The sequence below is a fragment of the Rhinolophus hipposideros genome (genome assembly GCF_964194185.1).
Source record: "Rhinolophus hipposideros genome assembly, chromosome: 6".
Classification (NCBI taxonomy): domain Eukaryota; kingdom Metazoa; phylum Chordata; class Mammalia; order Chiroptera; family Rhinolophidae; genus Rhinolophus; species Rhinolophus hipposideros.
In genome coordinates, this window is record NC_138052.1 from 89532246 (window position 1) to 89559046 (window position 26801).

At 37.4% G+C, this 26801-nt stretch overlaps 1 protein-coding gene across 14 annotated transcripts in view; it reads right to left on the reverse strand.

Annotated features, from left to right (window-relative positions):
* DOCK10 (dedicator of cytokinesis 10) overlaps nt 1–26801 on the reverse strand; it is a 237338-nt gene that overhangs the window by 14345 nt on the left and 196192 nt on the right. For 10 of the 14 annotated variants that reach the window (XM_081050706.1, XM_081050700.1, XM_081050705.1 and 7 more), the window contains 20 exons: nt 26192–26236; nt 24386–24561; nt 24142–24258; nt 22916–23027; nt 22074–22195; nt 21869–21983; nt 21714–21780; nt 21469–21516; nt 19106–19207; nt 16899–17023; nt 15524–15636; nt 13743–13880; nt 12910–13092; nt 12263–12373; nt 11032–11247; nt 9368–9425; nt 8939–9037; nt 5991–6097; nt 4097–4219; nt 3851–3964 (listed from right to left, as the gene is read on the reverse strand). In XM_081050706.1, coding sequence (XP_080906832.1) covers nt 3851–3964; nt 4097–4219; nt 5991–6097; nt 8939–9037; nt 9368–9425; nt 11032–11247; nt 12263–12373; nt 12910–13092; nt 13743–13880; nt 15524–15636; nt 16899–17023; nt 19106–19207; nt 21469–21516; nt 21714–21780; nt 21869–21983; nt 22074–22195; nt 22916–23027; nt 24142–24258; nt 24386–24561; nt 26192–26236 — 2291 coding nt within the window. The remainder of the gene's footprint in view (nt 1–3850; nt 3965–4096; nt 4220–5990; nt 6098–8938; nt 9038–9367; nt 9426–11031; nt 11248–12262; nt 12374–12909; nt 13093–13742; nt 13881–15523; nt 15637–16898; nt 17024–19105; nt 19208–21468; nt 21517–21713; nt 21781–21868; nt 21984–22073; nt 22196–22915; nt 23028–24141; nt 24259–24385; nt 24562–26191; nt 26237–26801) is intronic. The other 4 variants (XM_081050698.1, XM_081050704.1, XM_081050710.1 and 1 more) reach the window with 2 other exon arrangements.

Below are 26801 nucleotides of genomic sequence, written 5' to 3' on the forward strand. Positions count from 1 at the left end.
ATCAGTGACTCTCATATAGGGGCGAGCCAGAAGGTTGTATTACATCCCAAAACAGAGATGGGAGCTTTATAAACTACAGTCACTTTCCCACCTCCTCCCAACTCCTATCAAGATTCTGAGATGCATCTACCCAGGCAGGCATGACTGAGAAGCAAGATCTACATCTTTTGGTGAATGGAATAAAAGTCCCCTAGGCCTTTCACTTAATTCATTCCAGGAGCATCTGCTGTTTTTGTTATGCAATGTGCATGCACTTGCTTACAGTCATGCTAAATATCAGAGCTCAAGAAGTCCATTGATTGCCATTGATGTGGTCACTACTGCTGTTTCCTTACCCCGGAAATGAATACTTCAGGGACCCTTTGGGGATGCTCTGTGTAAAATTTCCATAAGCAATGATGCCAGGTTTTGCATTCGAAAATTCATGCTAGGCAAGATTTGAGTTTTTGAAGTTCCAACTTGTTCTCTAGTGTCTGGCTTATTGCAGACATGTATTAACTACTCTTTTCAATATGGTAAAATAAAAGTGCTCGTCCACCTGGGACCCTAAAAGATTCACGCAAAGGACTTTGTGGAGTCGAACAGTCTATTGTCTATGATATTCGCATAATCTTTGTAACATGATTGCAAGACACGTCAATCTGGACATTAAAAGGTGAATTTTACAGGAACATTCAGTGCCATCATGAAAAAGAAATTATTTTTGACCATAGGGATTATGCTGATTAGGTACTCAACACTGTATCTTAGATCTTTGGAACCTTCGTTCTGCACACGCTCAAGGAAATGTTCAAATCTATTTTGTATTTATCATCAAGTGAGGTGCACTGCCTGCTCCTGTTTAGTATAATAGTCCGCACACTCCACTGGGTGTCTTGGGACAGGTATTTGAATATCATTTGAACAATGATGACTGCGGCTCTAAATTGCTGCTTTTCAGGACGACCTCCATTAGTCCTCCTTGTTCAAAGGCGGCTTGGGTTTGAGCTCATAGAGTATCACGCTTCAGCATGTACTCAGCTCTGCAGATTTTAAAGAACACTTTGTCTTTTAAGCTTAGGTTGGAATTTTTAATAAAAGGCAACTGAGAACACTGGCAGCAGCATTAGAAAGAGAAAGCCAGGTGTGCAATCAGCACACTTTACTGAGGAATCTGCGAAAAGAACAAAGTTAGGTCATTTGAAAGTAGTGCTCCCCAATCCTTCCCCATTGCCCCCTCAGTCTATTTAGTATAAGGGTTTCAAGTATTCTTTTAGTAGATGAGTTAAGGACCCATGACCCCAATTTATAAGTGAAGGTAGAAAATTCCGATGTGGTATGGATGTGAGAAGGGATTTAAAGAATTACAAAAAAGTATGTACTGGACAGATAAGCAGAGTTGAATGTGGACAATGTGTGGATATTGAAAGAATTTGTCTTTCCAGTTTAATCAACAAACAATTATGTTGAATCACCTGAAGCTGCTATTTTTTTCCCCAGTAAAAAGTTGTTTAATATGGGCAATTTTATATGGTTCCAAATAGCACAAAGAAAATTGTATCACCGAGCACTAGGTCCTAGCACGTTATTTCTGTCTTCGCTTGCCCTCCAAATGTCTTACATTGCTTCTTTCTGCATCTCAGGAGACTTAATCTGACCTACTGGGTAAAGATTTTGTCCACTGTTCATGTTTTGTATTTGGAATTAATACCATCACCTCTGAGAATGCACAGAGAGCCAACACAATAGAGAGCCCTGTTTCTGCACAAGACTCAAATTTGGAAAAGGGCAAGGTGCCCACCACTCTGACTTGTGAAATTCTGACCACCATGCTTTTTTTTTTTTAATCAGCTGTAACACACAGTTGCCTGAAATGAACAATCTCCAATTGAGTCTCCTATACATATATTTCAAATATGTGTTGCCCATATGTACCTGTGTGTATAGGTTTTCAGACTATACCTGCAATTATATAGAAGATATTATATATGAAAAATAAAAGATACATTTTTTGTAATTCACACAACTGGTGTAAATACAATTTAGTTTAAGAAATGCAGGATGACTCCAAAGTGAATGGAAGCAGGATTATTTCACCTTTGTACCAAACGTTGATTTGCACAAAAAAGTTAAGGTTCAGTAACGCCATAGGAGGGAAGTGTGAGAATTATTAGGGCATGCAAAGAGAGAGAGAGAGAGAGAGAGAGAGAGAGAGAGAACTTACCACAGCCTGGAACAATCAAGACCAGAAGAAGAAAAAAGTAAACATCTGCATTAAAATTTAGTTGGAAAGTGGCTGAATTAGTTCCCACCTTTTCAGTAGCCAGCATCTTAGATATTGGTTGGAGAAACTACCAGGTGGGCAATCAGGTTCTCATGACCAGGATATTTAAGGCAGTTCGTTACATCGTCCATCAGAAAGATCACCTGGAGGGTTGTAGACTCCAATCTAGGTTGACTGAATGGGCGCCTTACCTGCCACTGCTGTGCTGCCATTCCCCGGGGACCCTGCCTGTCCCCTATAACCCCTCAGCTCCCACATCCCTTCCTGATTGGGTTTCCTTCTGTTTTTCTTGCTAATGTTTCAGCAAGGTCAAAAATTGTTTATTTTTTGTTTCTTGTTGACTTTCAAGATAGCATTTCCTTTTCTCTCTCCTCCCCTTGTGGATTGCCCCATTTCTCTCTTCCCAACATACACTATCACATCAGACAGTTCAGATTGTTTTCCAGAGACCCTCCAAAATGTCTAAATTTAGCTTCTTTCTGTAGACTGTCTCTCCACATTTCTATCCCCCACACGTGTTTATGGTAAGTGCTACTCAGGACATGCTCCATTCCAGATAGAGAGCAGCCATCTTTTTTTAATTCAAAAGTTAGTTTTTAAGCTGCCTTTGGTGATTAGAGGAAAATACGTTTTCAAGAGACTTCAGTGGGAAATGGTCTAGAATGACCATGCCTTCTGTTGAAGCTTTAAAATATTCTGAGGAGAACAAGAAGCTACGTGCAACAGTGCTTATATGAAGGGAGGAAAAAAAAAAAAAGAAAATGAGAGGGCTGAGAGTCATTCCAACTGTGAACATACAAGAATGGAATGTTTTTCCACAAGAGTAATAGTCTGAAATATGTCTGCTGAAATATAATAGTGTTATAAGCTTTCCCAAAAAGAACAGGATGGTGCCTAGGTTTATCCCACTTAAAGCACTGCCCAGAGACATTCATAATTAATATGTAATATGTTTACTTTACTTTCGGGCCAATGCTACGGCTAGCTAACATTTCAATCTTGTTCACTGTTTATGCAGTAAACTGAGAAAGATAACTTTAAAATTATATTGACCGGCACTATGGGAAACAAAACAGCCATATACTGTTCTGCCTTAAAGTAGCGATTGTTTGAAAGTGGAGAAAGGAAAATGCATGATTATAAAGTCAAAAGTTCATGGCTTTGAAATTGTGGAGCCCCTAGGAATTCTTTATTTCCTAGAATGCTATGAATTTCATTTCTTAAAACATGCTCAATTTAATTTCACGTTAATATATGACACAAACCTATAATTAGATATTTTAGAACAAACTGGGAAGAAGAGGATGCTGAAAAATAAGGGCCCTCTTTTTCCAAGGAGTTAGAAATCACTGTTTTAATTCAACCTGTATTAAGATCCATGGAGCTCTCTGCCCGGGACATTCTTATGGACAAAGATATAGACTCGCATATCCAGAGAAACACTCAAATATACCCAGACACACCCACACCTACACCCACAGCCCCGCAATCCTTTGGCACATGTAATTAGATGTCCCATAAAGAATGAAAGACCACATTCCACCGCTCAGTAGAATTTATAGGTCATGCTGCTTCTAGTGAACTTACCTGCCCATAAAATGCCACACGATAGTACCGACCAAACAGTCGCTTCTCTGAATTCACCACCTCTGCCACTTTCAGGTACGACCGATGAATGTCATAGTAGAGATCTGATAATTTCTGAAACCACAAATCGAAGGGTTTCATGAAGATGATGCTGATATAAAAAATAGGGAGTTCCTACTTTTGAAAGTAGTAAGTAATCAACCAGTTTATAGCAGGATTTTTAACGTCTAGATCTTGGAAACTTACTTTGAAGTCCCTCTGCTTCTCAAAGACGGCAATGATGGGTTTGTTGACGTCAGCGATGAGTTCATATCTCTCCGACTTCCAAAGAAACTCCACACACATGTACAGCTGCTCCACCAGGATATTCTGCAGTTCCCCAAACCAAAGCAAGACTTTACATTGTAGTTCATCCCTGAAACTTAGTTTCAAAACTGTTGCACTATCAATTTTTTTCATAGTGGGATTTCTGTGTTGCCTCTCTTTGTTATTGGCTTTTACATGTAGCCAGCAAAGGATTGTGGCGTCCTCTTGGATTACTCTCTTTCCCTAATGACCATCACTTAATTAGTCCTTCAAACTTGCTAATTTAAATCTATGAAATGCCCTCCTATCTGTCTAGTTCTTTTCATTCCCACTGTCACTGATGGACCCAAACCTTGTTTTTTTACTCCCAGACCCCTGCAGTAGTCTTCTAGATAATGTCTTCTCACTCCACTTTGTCTTACATGATGCTCTCCAGTAATCTTCCTTTCTAAAACAGAAATCTGATCATGAGATCTTCGCTGCCCTAAAACTTTGTGGAAACTCCACACTATTGTCCAAACTCTTGTCCAGACTCTCTAGCATCGCATTCAAGGAGCTCCATAATCAGGCACCAGTCTCCCTTTCAGTGCTCTGTCTCCCAGCACCCTGCCACTGACTTTGCACTTTGGCCATATCATACTATACCACACCATTCTTAGAATCTTTTCTCAATTCACACTTTTGCCTGTTGTGTTGCAGCACCTATAAGAACATGATTTTCTCATTGGCACCTTCAAGTCCTATCAAATGTCAAGACCCAGTGCAAAAGTCTGGAGAACTTCTATTTATGTCCCATCTATCTCCATTCCTACCACTTTCACACACCAAAAATTGTTCCCCTTTTAATTGCAGCCATATATGATGCTTAGATTTATAGCTACTGGTTATAAATTACTGGTCTCAGACTGGCTACTCCTCACCCTGAAGGAAGTTTTGTCTTTCTCAAGGTTCTAAACTCTTTGAGAGCTGGAATTATGCCTTATTTATCTTTGTATCCCACCCTTAACGCAATGCCTCACATATACTACTGATTTAATAAATATTCAACTGAATCAAATTATATACTCTCTAAAGCAAGTGGGTAATGTTGTTGGAAATGTTTCAACTATGTCTTGCAAGAAAAGATTATTAAACCTTATTTGAAATAACCTAAATATGCATTTGCGTTTGCTGTTTATTTGCAGTATACCTTAACATAGAACTACACGCAAAATTTCATTAAGATACACCCCCAAATTTGTTTTTTCTATCTTTATTTTCAATCTATGTAATATTATGATTTTTAAAAATTAACTTACGTAACATTTTACTTACTTGGTGAGGGGAGCTCTATTTTCTTCACCAGAATTATTGCTAAGTTATCCCCAGTAGAAAGCTTCTTTTTATTAGTGAAAAGTAACCATGGTTTGTATACCATAAGGAGGTTTTCTGAAGAAACTAGTGAGCCTTTCTGTTCAAGTGTATTTGTAAATAAACTTTTGAATGCATTAAAAAAGAGTTGTGACCAGCTCACAAAAATCTCAGCATCCCTTATCACATTCACCAAAGGACTAGAGATCTTATATTTTATAAAAAAGCTGATCATAGATATTTAGGTCCATCTTAGAAATAAAATTCAGTTTAAATTTCCACTGAAAATTATGCTTTATCAGTGGAATCTGATATCAATTAATCTTAGCTTAATTTTAGCCTGTACTTCATTTTGCCTCAGTCATGTTATGTAGTAACTTCATTTGATTTCTGAATAAGATTGTTTACCCCCTATTTAGTGTAACGTTACAATTCAATTCATCTTTTTATTCAGTTACTGTACACTAGATTATTTAAGTCTAACCTCATTGTATGGTGTATCTTGCATTCCCGAATCCTCTTTCATTGCTCCTTCTTCTTTAATATTTGGTGTAATGCTCAGGAAAGCCGGCCAGCCCATGGAGAACATGCCTTGAGAGGACCAAGCAAAACACAGCATTATTATTTGATCTAAATCTTGCTTGGGGTAGATAATGCCTTTCTTTATGACATTACAAGTGGTAGTATTATAAAGCTCACACAATCAACAAGATGGTTAGATGGCGACTATTGATAAACACTCTCTGCCAGGCAACCAATGTCACCCTTTTATAATTTGTGTTATTTTCAGGTGACATATTTTCTATAAGAAGCTGGCATGGGATTTTGGAGAGAACACAAGATCTGTAGATTGATGTAGTTCCAATGTTCCGGTTTAATCCACCTCTTTGAGCCCGTTTCTCTTACGCGACATTGGAGACATTAATAGGTATCTGAAAGGATGGCTGAAAGGACTCAAAGCATTAATATTTGAGAAAACACCTAGCATGGTCAGTACGTTATAAAGATAACGCACAATACTCACTAACTTTTACTTGTTTGCCTTATCTAGAAACCTTCTTAAATTTGTGTTAGCATCTTGGCCACCAATATTAAAATAGGCCTGGCTCTGCAGATACATATGAAAACAGTTGATAATGGGTAATGTCCCCAGAGGAGGGATTGGATCTGAATGGTGGGGAATATGAGTAGTTAGAGCACAGCCTGGAGTGACAGACCAGCTTTTGAACTATGGCCCCACCACAAACAAACCATGAGCTCTGGGGCAGGTGGTTTAACTTCTCTTGGTTTGCTCACTTGTAAACAGGATCTGACAATAGCACCTAACTCACAGACCCGTGATTGATTACTAACAGAGATAGTGCCAGTCTAGAACTTAGCACTGTGCCTTACATGGAGCATGTGCTTTTTAAGTTACAGTTAATGCTTTTGTGGGATGTTTTCAGTTTTAATAATCAGCTCATTGGTTATGCAACTAAATTATCACCTCTGAACATGTTAGAGATTATAATAGTTATTGCAATCTAATCCTTGCATTAAAACATTCTACTTTCCTACTTCTTTATAGTAATATTCCTTCTGTAATTATATTAAAATATATGAGAATTGATTGTAGCAGGAAAAGTCATGACATACTTCCCACAGGATGGTGATGATTATTATAGCTGTATTTTTTGGAATCGCCTATATTCATTTATATTCTTATGAAGCACATATTGTAGTGAAGGAATCATTTCCTTCTCCGACTTAGAAACATCATAACATTAAAGCTTAATGAGAACTTCAAATAGAGAGGTATACAGATTTTTAAAAAAGGAAAAAACTATTAAAATTGTAATACTTAATATATACCGATAACAAAAAGATGTGTACAAGTCACGTTCGGCTTCTGCGATTACAAGAGGTGCTCAAAGTGGTTACCATCAGCGTCCAGACACTTCTGATTATGGCGAACTACTGCTTGAACAATGTTGACCAAAGTATCCACTTGTGTACGTTATTTTGGCACCCCCGGTATATGCCAATGGATATAATTATATACTAGGGCACCATAAATGATCATCTTCCTTATTTTAAAGTATTCTAAACAAATACATTCTTTTCTCAATAGGTATGTTATATTCTAATATTACCTTAGGTCTAAAAGTGGGTATTTAAATTTTGTTTGAAAATAAAAGGTTCACACAACATTTGGGGATATAAGTTTCCACAACTTCTCAAACTGGCATCTAGTTTTATCAGGTTTCTTCAATTTTGTTTTTAAGTTCGAATTTGAAACAGTCTTTTTGGAACTGTATAGTATCTAATTATAATAAAAAGTAGATAGAGAGGAAGGGCGTGCTAAATAAAACAATGATAACTTTGATGATGTCGATATAAGAATCAGCCCCAATAGAAGGTGTGAAATTGAGGAAAGAGATCCCTGAATTTTCATGTGGGTATGAGCATAATGCCAGGTCTGGTCTCTTCTCCAAGGCCCTCAAACAAGTGACCTCGCTGTCTCACAGTTTACTTTGGTCATTTCGTTCAAGTGTCTTATTTGCAAAGTCTACTGAGACTCTTTAGAAAATGCACACACATTTAAAAGAATAATGACCCATTATGTTTCCAAAATATTGTAACTAAAGTCCATTTACCTTTTGTTTAGGTATTTTGATCTTACTACTTAAAGATGTGCTTCTGTATTTTGAATACTGAGTTTTCTATAATTTAACTTTCAGCATTTTGAAAGTTAAATTATTTGAAATAGATTGTAGTTTATAAACTTTGGGGTTGAACAAACTTTTGCAAGAGAAAATTGATCAAATGTGTTCGTTATATTGCCAAATTTTTTATAAAGAATAATTATTTAGTTATAGTTACAAAATCTTTTGTTATCAGACATTAAAGATGGCATATTTGAATTTAAGGGTATCAATATTGTAAATTGTTATATGTTGTAAACAGTCAGAATCAGTTTATGCTTTTAAAAAGGAAATGGAACATGCTGATTATAAATATAATCTTGTGATATACACTATATTTATATGTCTCCATTTTTGCATCCCTTATTTTCAATAAACAGTTGTATTACATTTCAAAAGTAAAATAGATTTCTCTTGCAATTCAAATAATTCATCAACTTCAAAACAAAATCCCAAAGGCAGCCTAGCAGGCAAATTGGTAGCAAAATATGACCATAGCTCATAATAATATCAGATAAAGTGCAGTCTATTTGCTGAGAACTTCTCAGTAATCTGAACTTCATAAATTTTGCATGGGTGGGATTTCTCAATGGTAGAAACTTCGGGGTTTATAGAGTAAATTATGTAGTTCTGAGATAGTTTTCGCTTCTAAGAATAGATTTAAGAATTCCACTGAAGTGAAATTTAAGCAGCTACTTGATTTCCTCTGCCTCGTTCATGGGGTAAAGAGCTCAGTTAGACCACTCACTTCCTCCACCAGGAGTTGTTAGTAATGGGCTGCTATCACAGGGGTGGATATCCTCCGGGAGCAGGGATGGTGTGCAAATCTTTTCCGTTTTCCAGTAACCTATGGTAGTGCAAGATGAGGTTAGGACATTGCTGCATGTCTGTGTTAATTCAAGCTTACGAAACTACATATCATTAACCGATAAAGCATTATCATGTTGAACTAAGAAGCCAACCAGTTAGCCTTGTGCATACAATAAACATGATAATGGCATGAAAGAGAGAGTTGAAAGCTAGAAGTACAACATGATTAGAAATATCAGTAAAAATTAATGCTGCTTAATAAAACATAACTGAGATTAATAAAATCTAAAATTAATAAATGAATTTTAAGTTATGTTTACAACATGTTGATTTCTGGACTTTTTCCCCCCTCACATGGTCATCTTACCCTTTCTTTTCAGGTACTCTGCGATGAGGGCTGCTATATGGATATAACACATAGCAGCCTGTAAAAAAGAGAAAATAGGTTCAGAGGAAGACACATGGAAAATTTTACTATTTATATAATTAGGACTAATCTTCCAAGGTGAGTCAGTATTCTAGGTCAGAATATGTGGAAGAATCCTTTCAATGATAGAATTAAAAATACGAATCAGATTTCAAAAAATTCACAATCCAGAATAAAATGCATACTTGGGCTTTTTCTTTCTTTCTTTTTTTTTTTTTTGATGTAGTTTTCAGGTGGGTGAATGAGCTGGCCTGAAAAATTTTCCCATAGAATTAACTTCCTTCCTTAATGTCTAAGTCTCTCTCTATATATACAGAGGGTGTCAAAAAAATGTATAGATATTTTAAGAAAGGAAAAAAACTGTATTAAAATTGTAATACTCAATATCTACCAATAACAAAAGATGAACACAAGTCATGTGTATACATTTTTTTGGGCACCCTCTGTATATATATTTAAATTCTCAGTTCTCTTGTTTTGTGAAAACTGTAAACTATAAACTATAGCATCAGGGTCTAAAGTAGAAGTAGCAATAACCTGCCTTCTTACCTTCTCTACCTCCAGTAATGGCCCCCCTTTGAATTTCTATTGCCTTGAAAATGGTCATTTCACAAGGTGGCATGATTAAATAGTATGACCTAATGTAACATGTGTGCTCCCCTAACCAGATTATATGGGCAATATTTTATTGTTCTCCAATGTCTCCTGTAAAGCCTTAAACATTGCTGAACACATACTAGAACTTGACCTGTTAAAGAGTCCACATGATTTCAGCTTTTCCTTTTCAAGTTTTACGAAGGAAGTTCTCCATTTTCAGGGCAGTCCAAGGGGAATTGGATTTCTCATACTTGTCCTCATCTAATTCCTGAGAAGCAAGGCTCTGTTCCCATCCTAGAGTCCCTCACAAGCGTTCCGAACAGCTTCAGGTTTTAAGATTATCCTAGACAAGTGATCTCTTCCCAAAGTGGGTGCGTTTCTGGGAATGAAGCAGAACTTCCCCGGAAGCCACCTTGGTGCTGTGAATTGCTACATATAAACTCTCCCAGTGAGAATTTATATTAAACTGACATAAAAATGTTAGCTATTGATTTATAACTTTCACACAGTGGACTCTTCTCACTCACATGAAGTGTGAGAGTTAACACTCTCAGGAGTGTTAATTTTTCCATCAGTTTAGACAAGTTGCAAACGAGGACAGATTACTCCAACCGGGGTTACTCACCATGGTGGAGAGCTTCCCCATCCAACTCCAATGGCAGGGAAGAAGTTTTAAAACACAGAACATTAATTTACACAACTCTTAATTTCCAGACACCCTTACAACTATCCTCCTTAGCCTCAGGTATTTAGTTCTGCATTACGAAGATTACAATTGCAGTGGATTACCCCCCACCCAGACTCTGGCCTTTATTTGATTTAATGTATATGGAATCAGGCAGCCTTTATTCCTACCTGGAAAATTTAATGTACATAATATATAACCAGGTCATATCTAGATTAGTGGGAAAACATGGTAACTTTTTATATTCATCCTATTAATGAAAATCCAATTGCCCTGATACAGAGAACAATGCCGATGGAGAATGACAGCCTTCACTAATCACCTCGGACAAGTCTCCGTTTCTCGCGTGAATCTTGGCCATGCTTTCCAGCCAAGTCCTGCGTAGCTCGGGGGTGCTGGCATAGGAGTTTGCCAGGCTGTACTGGAGATCCACCAGCATCTCGGGGTCCTTCTCATGCTCCTTCATCTGTGCTGTGGCCATCAAAACAGTCCTTATGCGCTTAGTCAGATCTTTCACCTCTGCTGGGAAATTACTGTTCTTTGGAAAAGAGAGAGCCGGGGTCATTATCTGTTTAGAATTTATAAGTTAGGCTATTAATTGTGGCTTGGCATTACAGCTTGGTACATCTTATCATATACTGTTCATAAATATGTACATTCTTTATGTAGGCGTTCTATGTATTTTGATTGTGGTTATATACATTTAATGAAAGATAAGAATTATAGTAGACGCCTTCCTTTTTGTTTTCTAGCCCACTTTCTTCTAGTCACAGCATCCTGATTGTCCTTTGAGATGTTCTGTCTCTGGCTCTAGTTCGTGTGATTTGTGTGGGTCTATTTCATTCCAGGCATCAGGGGTGGCACATAATACTGGCCTGGCCAATCATACTATGCTATGCCCCAGGCCACAGTGATTGGTTTACGGATGGGCAAATGACTCAAGGTTGGATCAAAAAGATTCAGTTCTGGGACTTTATTTGGCACTATAGAATGAGGTGCTTTTTCCACTCATAGAACACTACTAGTGTTCTTAGAATTTTTGAGAGAGTAAGTCCGTAGGGAGAGCCTACCTGTAAATGAAGTGAACAAAAAAGGAAATTGAACTGAGAGAAGAGCAAAGATAGAGGCAGTAGGGGGAGGGGATCTGAAAACATTATTTTGATCACTGGATTCAGCCATGTTTGAAGCCAGGCTCTACCCCTGGACATTTCAGTATACTGACTAAAGGAGAAGTCTTTCGAAAGTTCTAAAAGAAAGATAAGATAAATTTGTCAAGAGTGGGATTATGAGAGAATCACTGTATTTCTGGATATGTATGGTAAATTTTCTTGTTACACACCATTCAACCACACATGTTTGAAATTCCACTTAACAGATTATATGGTGAAAGTATAAGAGCTGCTGATTAGTTCAAACAAGCCAACTTAATATAAATACTCAGTCTCAATAAACAATACTGAATTTGTATGTTTTCATGATTTTGATATCTCACAAAAAGAATCCAGTTTAGCTTATTCCTAATTCTTTAAAAAAGCCCACAGAACATTTCTTACTTTCATTTGCTTGTCTCCATTAGCAAAATTATTGGTAATTGCAAGGGAATGTTGAAACCGAGAGCCTCCAATTCCAGCATCAGCTATTAACTGGCTTACAGCCTTGATTAGCTGGAAGAGAAAAGAAAAATGAAACCTCAATAATGAGTAACTCAGAAATAGGAGTTTTAAAGAAATCCGTTGGATTGGATGAATGTATCATTAATTTATCCTCGTAGACTTAATGAATGGCATCTTTATGAATTAAATCCTTAGAAGGCCATGCAATATCAAGTGCTTTCCTTATAATCTTAAATACTTAAGAAAGGTTGCAGGAATCTTAAGATGCCTTGAAGAAAGAAATCAATGCATTTAGAATGTGGTGGGATTTGGCATCCTAGAGAGAACCGTGGTTTCCTCAGTCACATATTCTGTAGGATTCCATTCCTTCGCAGAAGAAAGAAAAAGTATGGGTGGTGTTCTGGGTTTTGCTGATTTCTGCACAGCTGCTATCTTCCCATGAATCAGAACTGAGTGTGACCACCATCTTTAAAGAAACTGACTGAGGAGTTGGTGACTGGTTGCCATGGGGACAGTAGTCTTTTTATCAATACTAAAACAGAGGCGTGATTTCAACAACAGCACCAATGAAAACTAGCAGCACTTACTTGCAGGTGGGATCGGACAATTGACTTCTGCTTGTTAAATTCAAAGTTCTTCCTCATGAAAAAGTACAGAAGTGCTGATGCTTCTGTCTGAGTTGACCGTGACCTGTGGTTACAGCATTTAAGGACTTCATAGCAGAATGATCCACACAGGTCCGCAGGGCCTTGAAAGAATGCTGAAGGAAACTGGAAATGGAAGCACTGGTGAAGGGAGCAGCATTCCTTCATTTTTCTCTTCTCCTTCTCATATTTTAAAATTCCTTAGAACAAAAACCTCCTTTCTTTTTATTTTTTACCATATCTTTTTTTCCATTTGCAAGTGGAAGAGGATATACTTTTATTTATCAAAGTCTATGTTAGTATTTCTTTTCTTTTCTAGAAATAATCGTGCTCTATATGTACCCCTTGCATCAGTAACTGATGACAATCCAAAAGAACTGAGTGAAAGCTTTGACATGTCTTTGAGTCGCCCAGCCTTGTAAAACCACGGCACTCCTAAAAGGTGACAATTGTATCTACTCTAATGTAGAACCACTAACTTGGCATGAATGGCATGAATGGTACATTTTACCTAATTTACTGCCACCAGCACTGAATTGGTGGCCAGATGTGTTTTATTCCCTCTTGATCTCCAAGCAGATTAGCTGCCTAGGCTGTGAACTTATTTTGAGACCATGAATCAAATAGTTTAATAAAACCAAATAGTCAAATAAAACTAAATAAGCCAAAACAGGAGACAACAGACCTTCTTTCCTCCATATCTGAAGATGTAAGGATTAATGTGTACTTATTATCATCCTTCACTGAGCTTTCCCTGGAACTTGGAGCACCCTTACCTTGCATACAAACAGTCTCAGGGAGGCAAACACATGCTTCAGCGCTGTGGCCGACTGGTTAACTTGGAAAAAGAGCATGTAGGTATCAAAGACCCTTTTCATCAATGAATTTTGACATTCAGACTGTTGGAGTTGTCTCTGGAAATTTAACACAGAAGTTATTTAGGATGACTGAAAGGACATCTGTATTCTTTCAAAAAATATTTTCATGAACCTACCCTGTGGTAGGCACAATTCTGGGTGCTGGAAATAAAGTGCTGAATAAGAAGATAAAGTCTATGTTTACAGTGAAATTTACATAGCAGGGATTGAAAAAAAAAGTACTACATAAGAAAATAGAGTAGAATGATACAATATGATAAAAAGTAATTGCTTTGCAGGTAGGATTACTTTAGATAGAGTGGTTATTTAAGACCTCTTGAATAGATGAACTGCCATGTGAGCTAAAGGAGTGTGCAGTGGACAGATCTGGGAGGATTGTTCAACGAGGGAAAAAGAGTTGGTACCAAGGACTTGAGTTGGAAAGGAACTTGTGAGTTCAAGGTTGAGATAAAAGAGCAGAGTAGCCTGGGCATGGTGAGTGGGATGGGGTCGGGTGAGAAGTAGGAGATGAGGTCACAGAGAAGCATAGGGAGGTCACAGAGAAGCATTCCTCATAGGCATGGGGAATGCCTGTAAGATGTATGAGATTTGAGGGACATTTGAGCAATGAAGAATTGTTCCATTGAGCAATGAAGAATTAAAATATGGTTTTAGCTACTTCTACCACCATATGGACCTTTCACCTCCATGTAGAGCTTTCTTTGTATACTCATTCTGTTTGTTGTAGACTTTATTCAACAGATCCAATGTTTCCTAGTTCAAACCTTAATATCTATAAGCTCATTAGGTTGAGTGAATGTTTTTAATAGCTTTATTGAGGTATAATTGAAATACAATTCAGCAGTTCACATTTTATACAATATTATATAAATCGAACCATACAGTATATACTCTTTTTGTCTAACTTCTTTCATTGAGCATAACTAAGCAATATTCTATTGTATGGCTATAACACCATTTAAAAAGAAATCCATTGACTTGTTGATGTAATTTGGGTTGTTTCCAGTGTTTAGTTATTAAAAATAAAGTTTCCATGAATATTTGTGTGAACAAATGCTTTTATTTCTCTTGGGTAAATTCCTAATGTTGGAATGGTGGGTCACATGATTGATGTTTGTTTAACTTTTTATACTGACATACTTTTTTCTAATGTGTCTACCATTTTTCATTCCCACCATCAGTGAATGAGAGTTCCAGTTTCTCCATATTCTTCCCAAAACTTGGTGTGGTCAGTCTTTTTACCTTAAACCATCCTAATAGTATATAGTGGTATCATTTCACCAAAGATATCCAGGTGGCAAATATGCACATGAAAACATGTTCAACAGTATTAGTCTGTTGGGCCTAGAGCTCATATGCCCCTCCCTTTGAGAACAAAAAAGACAAGTCACATTCTCACTCAGCCCAGTTTTCCTGACAGTGAAGCAGAAGAAATTAGGAAGAAAGTATGTCAGTTATTTGACAGTAGTGAAATATACATGTGCGTATGTCAATCTAGCATTAGGCAACTTCTGATAAAATCTGAATCTCATCGTTAACCTGTTTTTCACTCACTCTTAAGTTGATTTATGTAAGGTTAATTGATTTCATAAAATATTTAAAAAACATTGTCGTGACTTCACAGGACTTTTCTACATTCCATTTTATCAAGCTGCAGAAGATGTTAGGACCCCACTCACCTGGTGAATCTGCGTGAAGAGGGACAGCAGGTCTAGAATAGTCAGGCAAACCTCTGTAGCTACGTTGGCCTCTGTGTCCACATGATGCACGATGTCTATTTCATTGGAGTTGCCTAAAAATACAAAGCAGAACATATATAACCGTCTAAGACAACTCTTTGTATCCTATAAAGGACTCTGTTCTATGACAACAGATGCTGTGTTTACTGGCGTTTTGATGAATAATTTATTAAATTAAAGGGCTTTTGTTCAACTTCATTATTGGCTGACTCCAAAACATGAGACAGAGTCTTCAGTGGATGCTACAGACTAAATGTTTGTGTCCCCCGAATTCTTATGTGGGTGTGAATCCCAATGTGATGGTATCTGGGGGTGTGGTCTTTGAGAGGTAATTGGGTCTTGAGAGTGGAGCCCTCATGAATGGAATCAGTGCCCTTATAAGAAGAGACACCAGAAAGATCTCTCTCGCCATCAGAAGAGGACACAGCAAGAAAGCAGCTGTCTGCAAACCAGGAAGCAGGGTCCTTCGCCAGACATCAAATCTGCCGACACCTTGATCTTGGACCTCCCAGCCTCCAGAACTGTGAGAAACAAATGTTGCTTAAGTTGCCCAGTTTATGGCAGCCTGTTGTAGCAGCTTCAACTAAGACAGAGTGTGTGCCCTTTTCGTATGTCAACTGTAGAGTTTCCAACTACCAGAGTGGTCTATTTCCATTATTCTTACATTTTTCCCATTAATTTGGCCATGGACAGTTTCATATTTCTTCCATAATCAGTCTGGGTCAAGTTTTCCGCTCCCAGGCTAATAGACCACATGGACAGTCTGCACGAATGGCCTTCTCAGAAAGTCACTAAAAGTATTTATAGGATAAGGCACATGCCTTCAAACAGCTAACTTCGGCCACATGTCCATTTACATGATACAAAACACTGGCCCCTGTTTTTTCCTCACTCACAGTTGGAATGTGTGCATCACTGGATTTAAGATGTCACACTTACTATATCTAGGCCATAGACAACTTTCTCCTCTTCCCACAGAGCAGACAGCAACAATCTGGTTGAGAGATGCCCGCGCAACCCTCACAATACCAAAAGCCATTTTTTCCCCCAGAGGAGCTACACTTAGCATCTTATACTGAGAGTTTGCTTTTCCCCTTTCTTTCTCATAAGCACATTACATTTTTTCAAAGTCACTTCCTGGTGATTCTCTTCTCAAAGAAACACTCCCCAGGCTACAGCAAGCCTGACAAGCAGTAGTCTCAGTGACACAATAGTATTCCTTATATTTCTGAAATGGTAGAATGCATTTCATGTCCTACACACATTTAGAGAAAAACTGATAACCATCGGTTCCTGTTATTTCTGATTTACTTACTGGTCATGGTATTGTCTAACATTTGTAAGAGTTTGGGGTTAGAAAGTGCATTTTTGCCTCGAATTATCGGTAAAGTTTGTGATCTGTGCTGCTTATGACCTTCATGACCGGAAGTGGTGTTCATCCTGAAATTTAAATAAGAAAAATGGTTAAATAATTGAGATATATGATATCCAAGTGTTCATTCACATATTCTAGATTGAGTCAAATATAAAATAATTTTTTGAATTGAGACTTTTTATTAAAAATATTAACTATAGGTGACATGATAAAAGCGGCTTTTAAAAGTACTTTTGAAGAAATTTTATTTCAGCCAAAAGAGAGTTCAGAAAGAGATACTGAAAGGTAACAGAAGAATAACAGATACTGAATTGAAATCTGTACAAGCATATTCATTAATATTTAATGGATCATGGGATTCCGTGGATGGGACGTTGGCTGTTATTTACCAGGAAGGCAAAGTTGCAGACATTAAAAGAGTACAATACTGTATAGCTCAATTATACAAAATTATTTTTAGGAGGCAAAGTGTAAACATCTGGTCTAAAACAACCCTTGCTTTCCTGCTTGTTTGCATTTAGAAATTCTTCACATTTTGTCATTCCTTTTGTGACATGCCCACAGGGAGCTGACATACGATCCTTGTGAGGGGACTCTGTGCAGCGACTTTCCCAGGGCGGTGATTATGGCCTGCAATGGCTCTCATGCAATGCCTCCTTGGCACTTCCAGCTGGGGAAACGAGCCAATGTCACTGTGGTAGTAGGGATACTTCCCATTCTTCACTTTCATTTAAACTACCACTTGGCCAACGTAAATAGAACATTTCTTTAAGGATAGCAGACGATAAGAGATATCTGGAAGAGTCAAGCCTGAAAAAAGAGGCCATGGTTTTCTCTTTGTCATATTCCTCAAGGTTTATTTGGTTCTGGCTACGTCACACACTCTGGGTGGATCAAGGCCCAGGAGACCTGACTTTGGCTTTCAGTGGCCAAGGAAGTCTGGGCCATTCCCGAAGCTACGAGGAATAATGAGTCTGGGATGTATGGCTTGGATCTTTGGGACTGGATTGTTTCCTGGTTTTGAGTCTACGTCAGGCTGGAACTCCTGGAGGACAAGCCCTGGTTTCTAGAGTGGACAGGGTGGGGAAAAGAAATGGCCAGGACCTGTCCCCATCGTTCAGAAAGGAGCCTGAAACCTAACCTACCAAACGTATAAAACTGCAGTGAACCTCAGATGGGTCACTACTGTCACTAACCATGAAAAAAATAATTGTTTACAGTCCTCTAGTACCATTTGCAAAACACCCATTACATTTTTTAAATTTATTTTCTCACAAAGGGGCCATTTCAAGGGGTCCCCATAAACAGAGAGGCAAAATGTATGCTATGATATATTGGCTGTATACTACTTTCATATGTCTTTCTTAAATTCTTTCTAAAATATAGTCATTTTATGTTGCATATTATTATGATACCTCTGGAAGAATAAATCAAACTGGAGGAAATTTTAGCAAAGAATTCTCATCACTAGTCCCAAAAGAGCTTAAAGGCAGGATTTCAGGGCAAATGTTTCCCACAGAATAGGTTACTAAAGGATGGCTCCAGGTCCGATCTGCTAGTCAAATCCGAGTCTAAGGACTTGGAAATTTGAGTGAGCTTCCTCATGGCCTTTGATCCTTTAAAAAACAATTTCAGCTCTAAGAACACTGCTCAAACATTAGCAGTACTAAAAATAATGGGGATATCTGACCCCACACTTGACTTTGTCACTAGGAGATTAGTAAATATGTTTTTTCAGGTTTGATTAAGATACTTAGTTCTTGTTCTATGCAAGGTATTGTGCTCTAGGTGCATGCAAATAAGCCATAATCTTTGCTTTTTAGGTCTTTACAAACTAGTGGGGTAGATAGGAAAGTACCTAAGAAATTTCTTCAGAGAAACATAGAATAACTTGAAATCTGCATTTGGTTTGAAATATATATATATATATATATATATATTATATATATGTGTTATATATATTATATATATGTGTGTATATATGTATATATATACATATATACATATATGTATATATATGTATATACACACACACATACACACACTCATGTATGTGTGCACATGTGTGTGTATCCATACCCCACAGACACATACATATACACACACGTAAACATACAATTTTAAATATCAAACAAATGTGACATTACCATTGTGACAAGAGACCTGATGTTTGGCAGGAAGGATTAGATCCTTTGAGAGTTCCATTGTTCTGGGTGGACTGCACAAATTTAAATGCGGCAGCAATTTTTCTGCAAGAAAAACTGGTTTTAATCTTAGCTCAGTATTTGTAATTTACATATAAATAAAGAAGGGCAACTAACAAATTCATATGCTGTGAAAAATAAAACCACATTGTCTTCTGGAAATGGGGAATTGGGGATTTAATGAAGGTCCTGGGGGCTTTGTTACCTCTCATGAGAAAAGGATGACAATACCAAGTTATTCCAGATTAACATATTTTTTTTTTAATTTGATGGAAGTGTTTTCTTAAATAGGTATCTTCCAAGTTTTATCCATATAAAGGTAGACTTATTTGTTCAGAAGACACATGAAATGTGGTCCCCTTTTAGAAATTTGTGTTTTGTGCTTTTCTCCCTATAAAAGCTTATACTATAGGTATGGGGCAATCGTCAAACTTCTACGTCTAATGTGAGGCCAACCTAACAATCCTATAAGATTTCTTTTTTTTTTTTAATGTAGGTAAGTTTTTATTTTTATTTTACTTTTATTTTATGTTTTATTTTTTATTAGTTTCAGGTGTACAAGACAAGGTAATACTTAGACGTTCATCATTTATATCCCTCACACTGTGAACCCCCCTCCCCCCATCCATTATCCCTCCGACCTCACACCCAGCCATCACATTATATATATAAAATTATAGTTGGCATTCATTAATGTTTAGCTTCTGGTGTACAATACCATGGTCAGGCATCCACATTATCTCTGAGGTGGTCTCCCAAATAGGACGCATGTCCATCGGATACCCAACAAAATCTTTACAACATTATTGAATAAGTTCCCCAAATTAATTTTCAGAAAACCCTGAGGCCATCTTGTGGTTACCAGCTGCTTCCTAATTCCTTCACCATTCATTCCGCATATAATTCATTCCGCATATAAGTGAGATCATATGGTACTTGTCTTTCTCTTTCTGACTTATTTCACTTAACATAATGTTCTCTAGATCCATCCATGTTGTTGCAAATGATAAGATTTCTTTCTTCTTTATGGCTGCGTAATACTCCATTGTATAAATGTACCACAGCTTCTTAATCCAGTCATCTACCGATGGGTATTTCGGTTGTTTCCATATCTTGGCTATTGTGTAAAGTGCTGCAATAAACATAGGAGTGCATACTGATTTTTGAATTGGAGTTTTGGATTTCTCCGGGTAGATGCCTAGGAGTGGAATTACTGGATCATAGGCTAGTTCCATTTTCAGATTCCTGAGATACCTCCATACTGTTTTCCATAGTGGCTGCACTAATCTGCAATCCCACCAACAGTGCACTAGCGTTCCCTTTTCTCCACATCCGCGCCAGCATTTGTTGTTTGTTGATTTATTGATGATAGCCATTTTGACTGGAGTGAGGTGGTATCTCATTGTGGTTTTTATTTGCATTTCTCTGATGGTTAGTGAGGTTGAGCATTTCTTCATATGTCTTCTTGCCTTCTGTATGTCCTTTTTAGAAAAATGTCTCCTCAAGTCCTCTGCCCATTTTTTAATAGGGTTGTTTGTTTTTTTGGAGTTGAGTTAAGTTTTTTATAGATTTGTGATATTAATCCCTTATCAGATATATCATTGGCAAATATCTTTTCCCATTCAGTAGGATCCCTTTTTGTTTTATTGATGGTTTCCTTTGCTGTGAAAAAACTTTTTAGTTTGATGTAATCCCACATGTTTATTTTTTCTCTTACTTCCCTCGCGCGAGGGGATATATCAGTGAAAATCTTACTCCGGGTAATGTCCATGAAGTTTCTTCCTATATTTTCTTGTAGATATTTTATGGTCTCAGATCTTACATTTAAGTCTTTAAGCCGTTTTGAATTTATTTTTGTATATGGTGTAAGGAGGTGGTCCAGCTTCATTTTCTTGCATGTGTCTGTCCAGGTTTCCCAACAGCACTTATTGAACAGACTGTCTTTACCCCATTGTACATTCTTGCTTCCATTGTCATAGATTAGATGGGCATATAGGCATGGATTTACTTCTGGACTCTCTATTCTGTTCCATTGATCTATGTGTCTATTTTTATGCCAGTACCATGCTGTTTTGATTACTGTAGCCTTGTAATATAGTTTGAAATCAGGTATCGTTATGCCTCCCACTTTGTTCTTATTTCTCAAGATTGCTGAGGCTATCCGGGGTCTTTTATGGTCCCATATAAATTTCAGGACAATCCTATAAGATTTCTAACATATATCTATAAGTCTAACCTGATACATTAATTATGTCACAACTCTCTTTAAAAGACCAGACTAACCTATTAGAACTGAAAATTGTTACCTTATTATATTGCGTTTTCCTAGGTATCTGAAATTTTGAAGACAAACACTAGAAAGAAAAAAAAAGTCACATTCTAATTATTCATGCCTTTTGTCTTATACAAACTGTTCATCTAAGTGCATTAAAAGAAAAATTAAAAATTTTAAATATATTTATGGTTTTTTATTGATAGAATGAAGTATGGTAAAATAAACTATTTAGAAGGTTCCAGAAAAAAGTGTTAACTAATCAACTCTATAACTTACTCCAAGATGCTGAAGAAGTCGGACACCTCTGGACTGGGTGCTCTTTGCCAGTAGGCAATCAGAGTCTCTGAAAGGAAATACCACATAGCCTGAGACTCTTTGAAATTCGAAGTGTTCTTACTGTTTTTAAATTTAACTTTAAAAGCTCTCTTTACCTTCTGAAATTGTCTTCATAATATGAAGAAAGCACATAAGAAGGCTCCTGGTTTCCGCTTGATCTAACTTGTCAAATCGAAGAGTTGAGCCTATCAAAGACAAGGGTCTTGGGATCTAGGAATCAAAGAACCAGTGAGGATTGAGTAAGAGGAGAAGACTTCTGACTCATTTTAATGCTGAGGACGTCTGGGAGGAAAGTCCTACCTTTTCACAGTTGTCAGTTTTCTCACTGCTCTTCTCATTGGTACTTGGGTTGGAGTCAAGACTTGCTAAGGAGGCTCTGGAATCAGCATGGTTTACTGTAGAAATAGCTATTGATGAAAATGCTGTAAACACAAGCCACAGCACACAGATGACAATGAGATGTATGGGCACAGACACAAAAAAAGCTAAAATGATGACCCCCAAACTGTTGCTCATTGAGGTGGTAGCAGGGTTGTGAAAGGTTGACATAAAAGAGTCTGGAATTGGTATTAAAGACGTGCAACATTTTAAGTATCATTACAACGGCTGAGCCAGCATTAAGGATTTAGGAACATTTAGACCATTATAAACGGAAATAAAGTAAAGCCTGTTCCTTTGATTTCTTCAAAAGCTTTTTCAAGGAAGCTTCTATTTTAAAAATGTTTTAATAAAAGTTCACAAGGATACTTTTGCGAAAGAAGCTTTCAATTTTTGACAGTTTGTAAGAAATCAGGACGACATTTCCAAAATAGTTCTTAAAAAGATTCTTTGAAGTTGAAGGGCTATTATATCTTAAAAGGCTGTATGCAATAAAAACTTAAAGATTGTTTCCAGAATGAAGCAATTTGATAACATCTGAGTAGATTGCTCCTTGGCCAAGTAAAAATGAATGCTAAGTAGAAGAGGAAGTCATGGGATGACACTCCAAGAAATATGTAAAAAGACTCTTTAGCTTTATAAATGTAGTATACTTTGCCATATGGATTACATGCAATGGATTATGGAATGGGTGAAAAATAGAATGATATACAATGTAAATATGGATGAGTATTCAACACGTGTCAGCGGAAGATCTCAAGTACCTGCTATGGAATTTAAAACATCTTTAGAAAAGGATGTATCCACAGAGTTTGCATGTTTCATAGCTGATTGGCTGTGAAATCCTCCATTGGTGCTGAGGTCATCTCTAGACCCCTGTATTCAAAGCATAGAAGAAATTAATGGGAATCATCATATGTCAACACTGTAAACCCATAGCCTTATTCACTACATTTTGAATTAGATAGTATTTGATTTGATCTTTTGTACTCCAGCAAAGGTCTTCTACCAAAGCAGGTAGTGAAAATGAGTACTGTCAAAACCATACTCTTAGTCACCATTTGATTTCTGACATTAATTTTAAATCTTTGACACTGAAGTGGAAACTCTCTTTTTGAAACAGGCTAAATGGCTGGAATCGTTATTGAGATATACAGGGATTATATTATAGATTATATATCATTCTTATCCTGAGTTACCTGATATATATTACTATTAGTAAAATCTAGATCTTAAATACTTATTATGTGCCGGTCTCTATGATAAGTGTTTTCTAGGACACAATTTAATTCTCACGAGAATCCTGATGGAGGCTTTTTATCCCATTTTATAAACAATGAAATAAAAGCTCAAAGAGGTTAGATAATTATCTAAGTCACATAGATAAAAACTGATACTGCTGAGATTTGAACAAGGTCCCAAAGGAAAAAAAACCCCAAAGGCAAAGCACCTAACTCTTAGATGGTGATATCTGGCATAGTTACAGGATTCAGCAGGCTGTTCATTCATCTGGGATTTGAACACAGGCAACAGAGCCCAAGAGGCCTGTTGTAGAGCCACTATGATGGCTCAGTGGAGGCAGGATGACAAGCAGGCCAGTCCTGGGTTGAGGCTATAAATGAGGGACTGGCTATCCTAAGAGCAGGTGGTCATACAGGTGATAGACAAAGGTCGTGGGGAAAGGTATTCCCTGAAGATGGGGCCATGAACACCACAGAGGAACCTGGTTAAAACTGGAGAGAACTGAAGGCGATGCAGAGAACAGAGGAAAATGAAAACAAAATGCTGAAGAGACAGACTAGGTGGAAGGCTTCAGTGACCAACCTGGAACAAATAACACTAATACGAAGGTCTCAAAAATACCTAGCAAGAAGTACTGTTTAATCCTGAGTTGCTCACAGTTGGGGGGAGAGTAGTTCTCCAGGGCAAAAATATAAAAAATGGTAAACTCTTTATTCAAAGAGACATTTGAAATATTATGCCAACTTACCTGGTTCGATGTATTGACAGTGAAAGGATATAGGTCCTTCAGGTAAATCCTTGGCATATTGTCCAGAAGCATGCCATAGAGGGGCATGTATAAACTCGCTATCCGGGCCTGCTTTCGCTAGGTGAAAAGGGAGCCCAAAGAAACGATTCACGTAAAAATCAATAGACTCATAGGTTTGATTATGCATTTAATGCAGTGAGCCATGACATGGTGTTTAGAGAAGGGAGAAAGGAAGACCACTTACTGGTTCTCTGTATCGATCATCAAATGAATGCTTAGCCATTAGATTTTTTAGGACAGCTAAAGCTAAGTGCCTGATATCTTGGTCTTCCTGCAGAGCAAACCCGACTTCTCGGAGAAGAATCCCGATTAAGAAGTGCTTGCGACAAAATTCATTTGTGACTGAATATTCAGGCATATCTTTGGGAGGAAAGTAGAGATCATATTATTGAACATCAAATGATCACTTTGTAAGCAAGACAGATTTATCAAACAACGATCAACTCCTCCTCTGTCCAGGAGGGCTTGGTGACACAGTCTTGTCACAGAGATGAGAAATGTGAGAGAAGCATTCAGTAAGATAGGGAGCTACTGTGTGTATGTTAATACAAATAATGTGCGGTGTCAAATGCTAAATTCCATAAAAGCGGCATGCCTACAGTATCATTGGAGTTGAGAAGAGAAAAATATTTGCTGTCTGGAGGAACCAGGATATGTTATTGGAAGGAATATGTTGAAATGGGCATTTGAGAACGCTGAAGGTTTGGAGGTACAGAGAGTTGTGGCAGCAGATGGAAGCAGTCAGAGGAGGAGAGGAGGTTAGGAGGATAAGCATACTATCCTGTATAGCTGGAAATTATATTTATCATACACTCCAAGGGATAGGGTTTCCACAGCATGGAATTCTGAAGGCACAGAATTCCTTCAGAATACCTGTGGAACACAGCGCCCAAAAGAGGAATGTCAAGAATTACGATTTGAGACATAGATTGGAGTTAGGTGATGAGAAACTTAAGTACAAATTCTTTAAGTGGCATTAGGTTTCTCCACTTTTGCAATTCTGTAGAATTCCATCTGCATTTTGGTAGGAAGTCCCTGGGGGCTTTGAGATCAGTGGCCCAGCCATACCTGTGCCTTATTGATGTATTATTGTGGTGGCAGGAGTAAACATTAGACTGTAGGAAGATGTGCGGTGTGAGATACAATGCAGGAGGCTGGAACAATAGGGGAGACATGAGAGGGCCTGGGGTAGTAGAATCAGAATAGTGGAAGCGGTATCAGTAGGACAAGTGGGCTGAAGGATGTGAAGGAACAAGGTGGGTGGAAAACCAAAGGAGGCTGCAACATGTTTAGCCTGAATTATGGAGAAAGAAAGGTTAAAATTTCCAGTAATAATGCACATTTTTCAGAACTGTCCAATGTGCTTCCTAAGTGTAACTGTTAACAACAGGACTAGTGCTGACGTACAGACCACATATTGTGAACCAACACCAGGCCTTAAGCACTTTATGGGCGTTACTTAATTTTCAGGGTAACAATTAAAGTACACCATTGGACTATTCCAGTTATATTCAATTTATAGGATACTAATAATCTCAGTCTTAAAAACTTAGCTCAAACCAGGCTGTGGTTTATTGAAAGAAATACAGCATATAAAGCCAAAGACAACTATATTGAAACAAGCATCCTATTGTATATGGCTGGAAATTTTACTTATGATATACTCCAAGGAAGTTTCAGGTGCTTTGGGAAACAAACAAACAAAACAAAACAAAACAAAAAACACACGAAAAACAAAAAAGCAAACAAACAAACAAAAATTCAAGCTCTAGAGAATAAAATATGAAAGAATTCAAGCCAGGGAATCATTTACTTATTTGTGAATAAAGAAAAGTCCAGACAACTTTTTGACTAGTTTGACTATGTGGTATTAAATATATTGCTATTTATTAGCATCTGGAACCTGGAAATTTGTAAGATCTATCCTCATCAGTGTAATTGAATTATGATGTGGTTATTGATACTTATCATATAAAATCTCATTATTTACCTGATGCATGTAACTCTTGAGTTGATTCTGAAGGTGTCAAAGGATCTGGATTTAATAAAATAAACAACAAGCTGAGATATATCCATACTCAGATACATAGTACATTCATTAACTGTACAATTTATGCTGAACAATTAAAATGCGTTGTTCTAAAATGTAAGTAAGTCTCTTCATTAAGCTTCGTTTTTCAAGGCAAAAACCTTGGGTTGTTTGTTTCATTAAAAAGAATGCCATGAACAGCACTATTTTAACCCTCAGCCTCTATTTGAGCACCTATTTGCCATCAGAAACCTACTTGTTATAAAACTTAACAGCTTCACGTTTATTGTTGATAATATCAGATCTAAAAAGAGATGATCAGGCCTTTTTCTGAGTTACTGACAAACAGTAACACCTGGAATCCTAATGGCCCAACACACATTTGATCCTCTTGAGTATCTTAACCAGCTTGGCTCACTCAGTAATAACTTGGTACTGGTTTATACAACACAAAACAAATGTGAAACAAAACAAAAGGCTAAAAATATTAGTGTCCAAAATGGGGGGAGGGGGGTTCACAGTGTGAGGGATATAAATGATGAACGTCTAAGTATTACCTTGTCTTGTACAC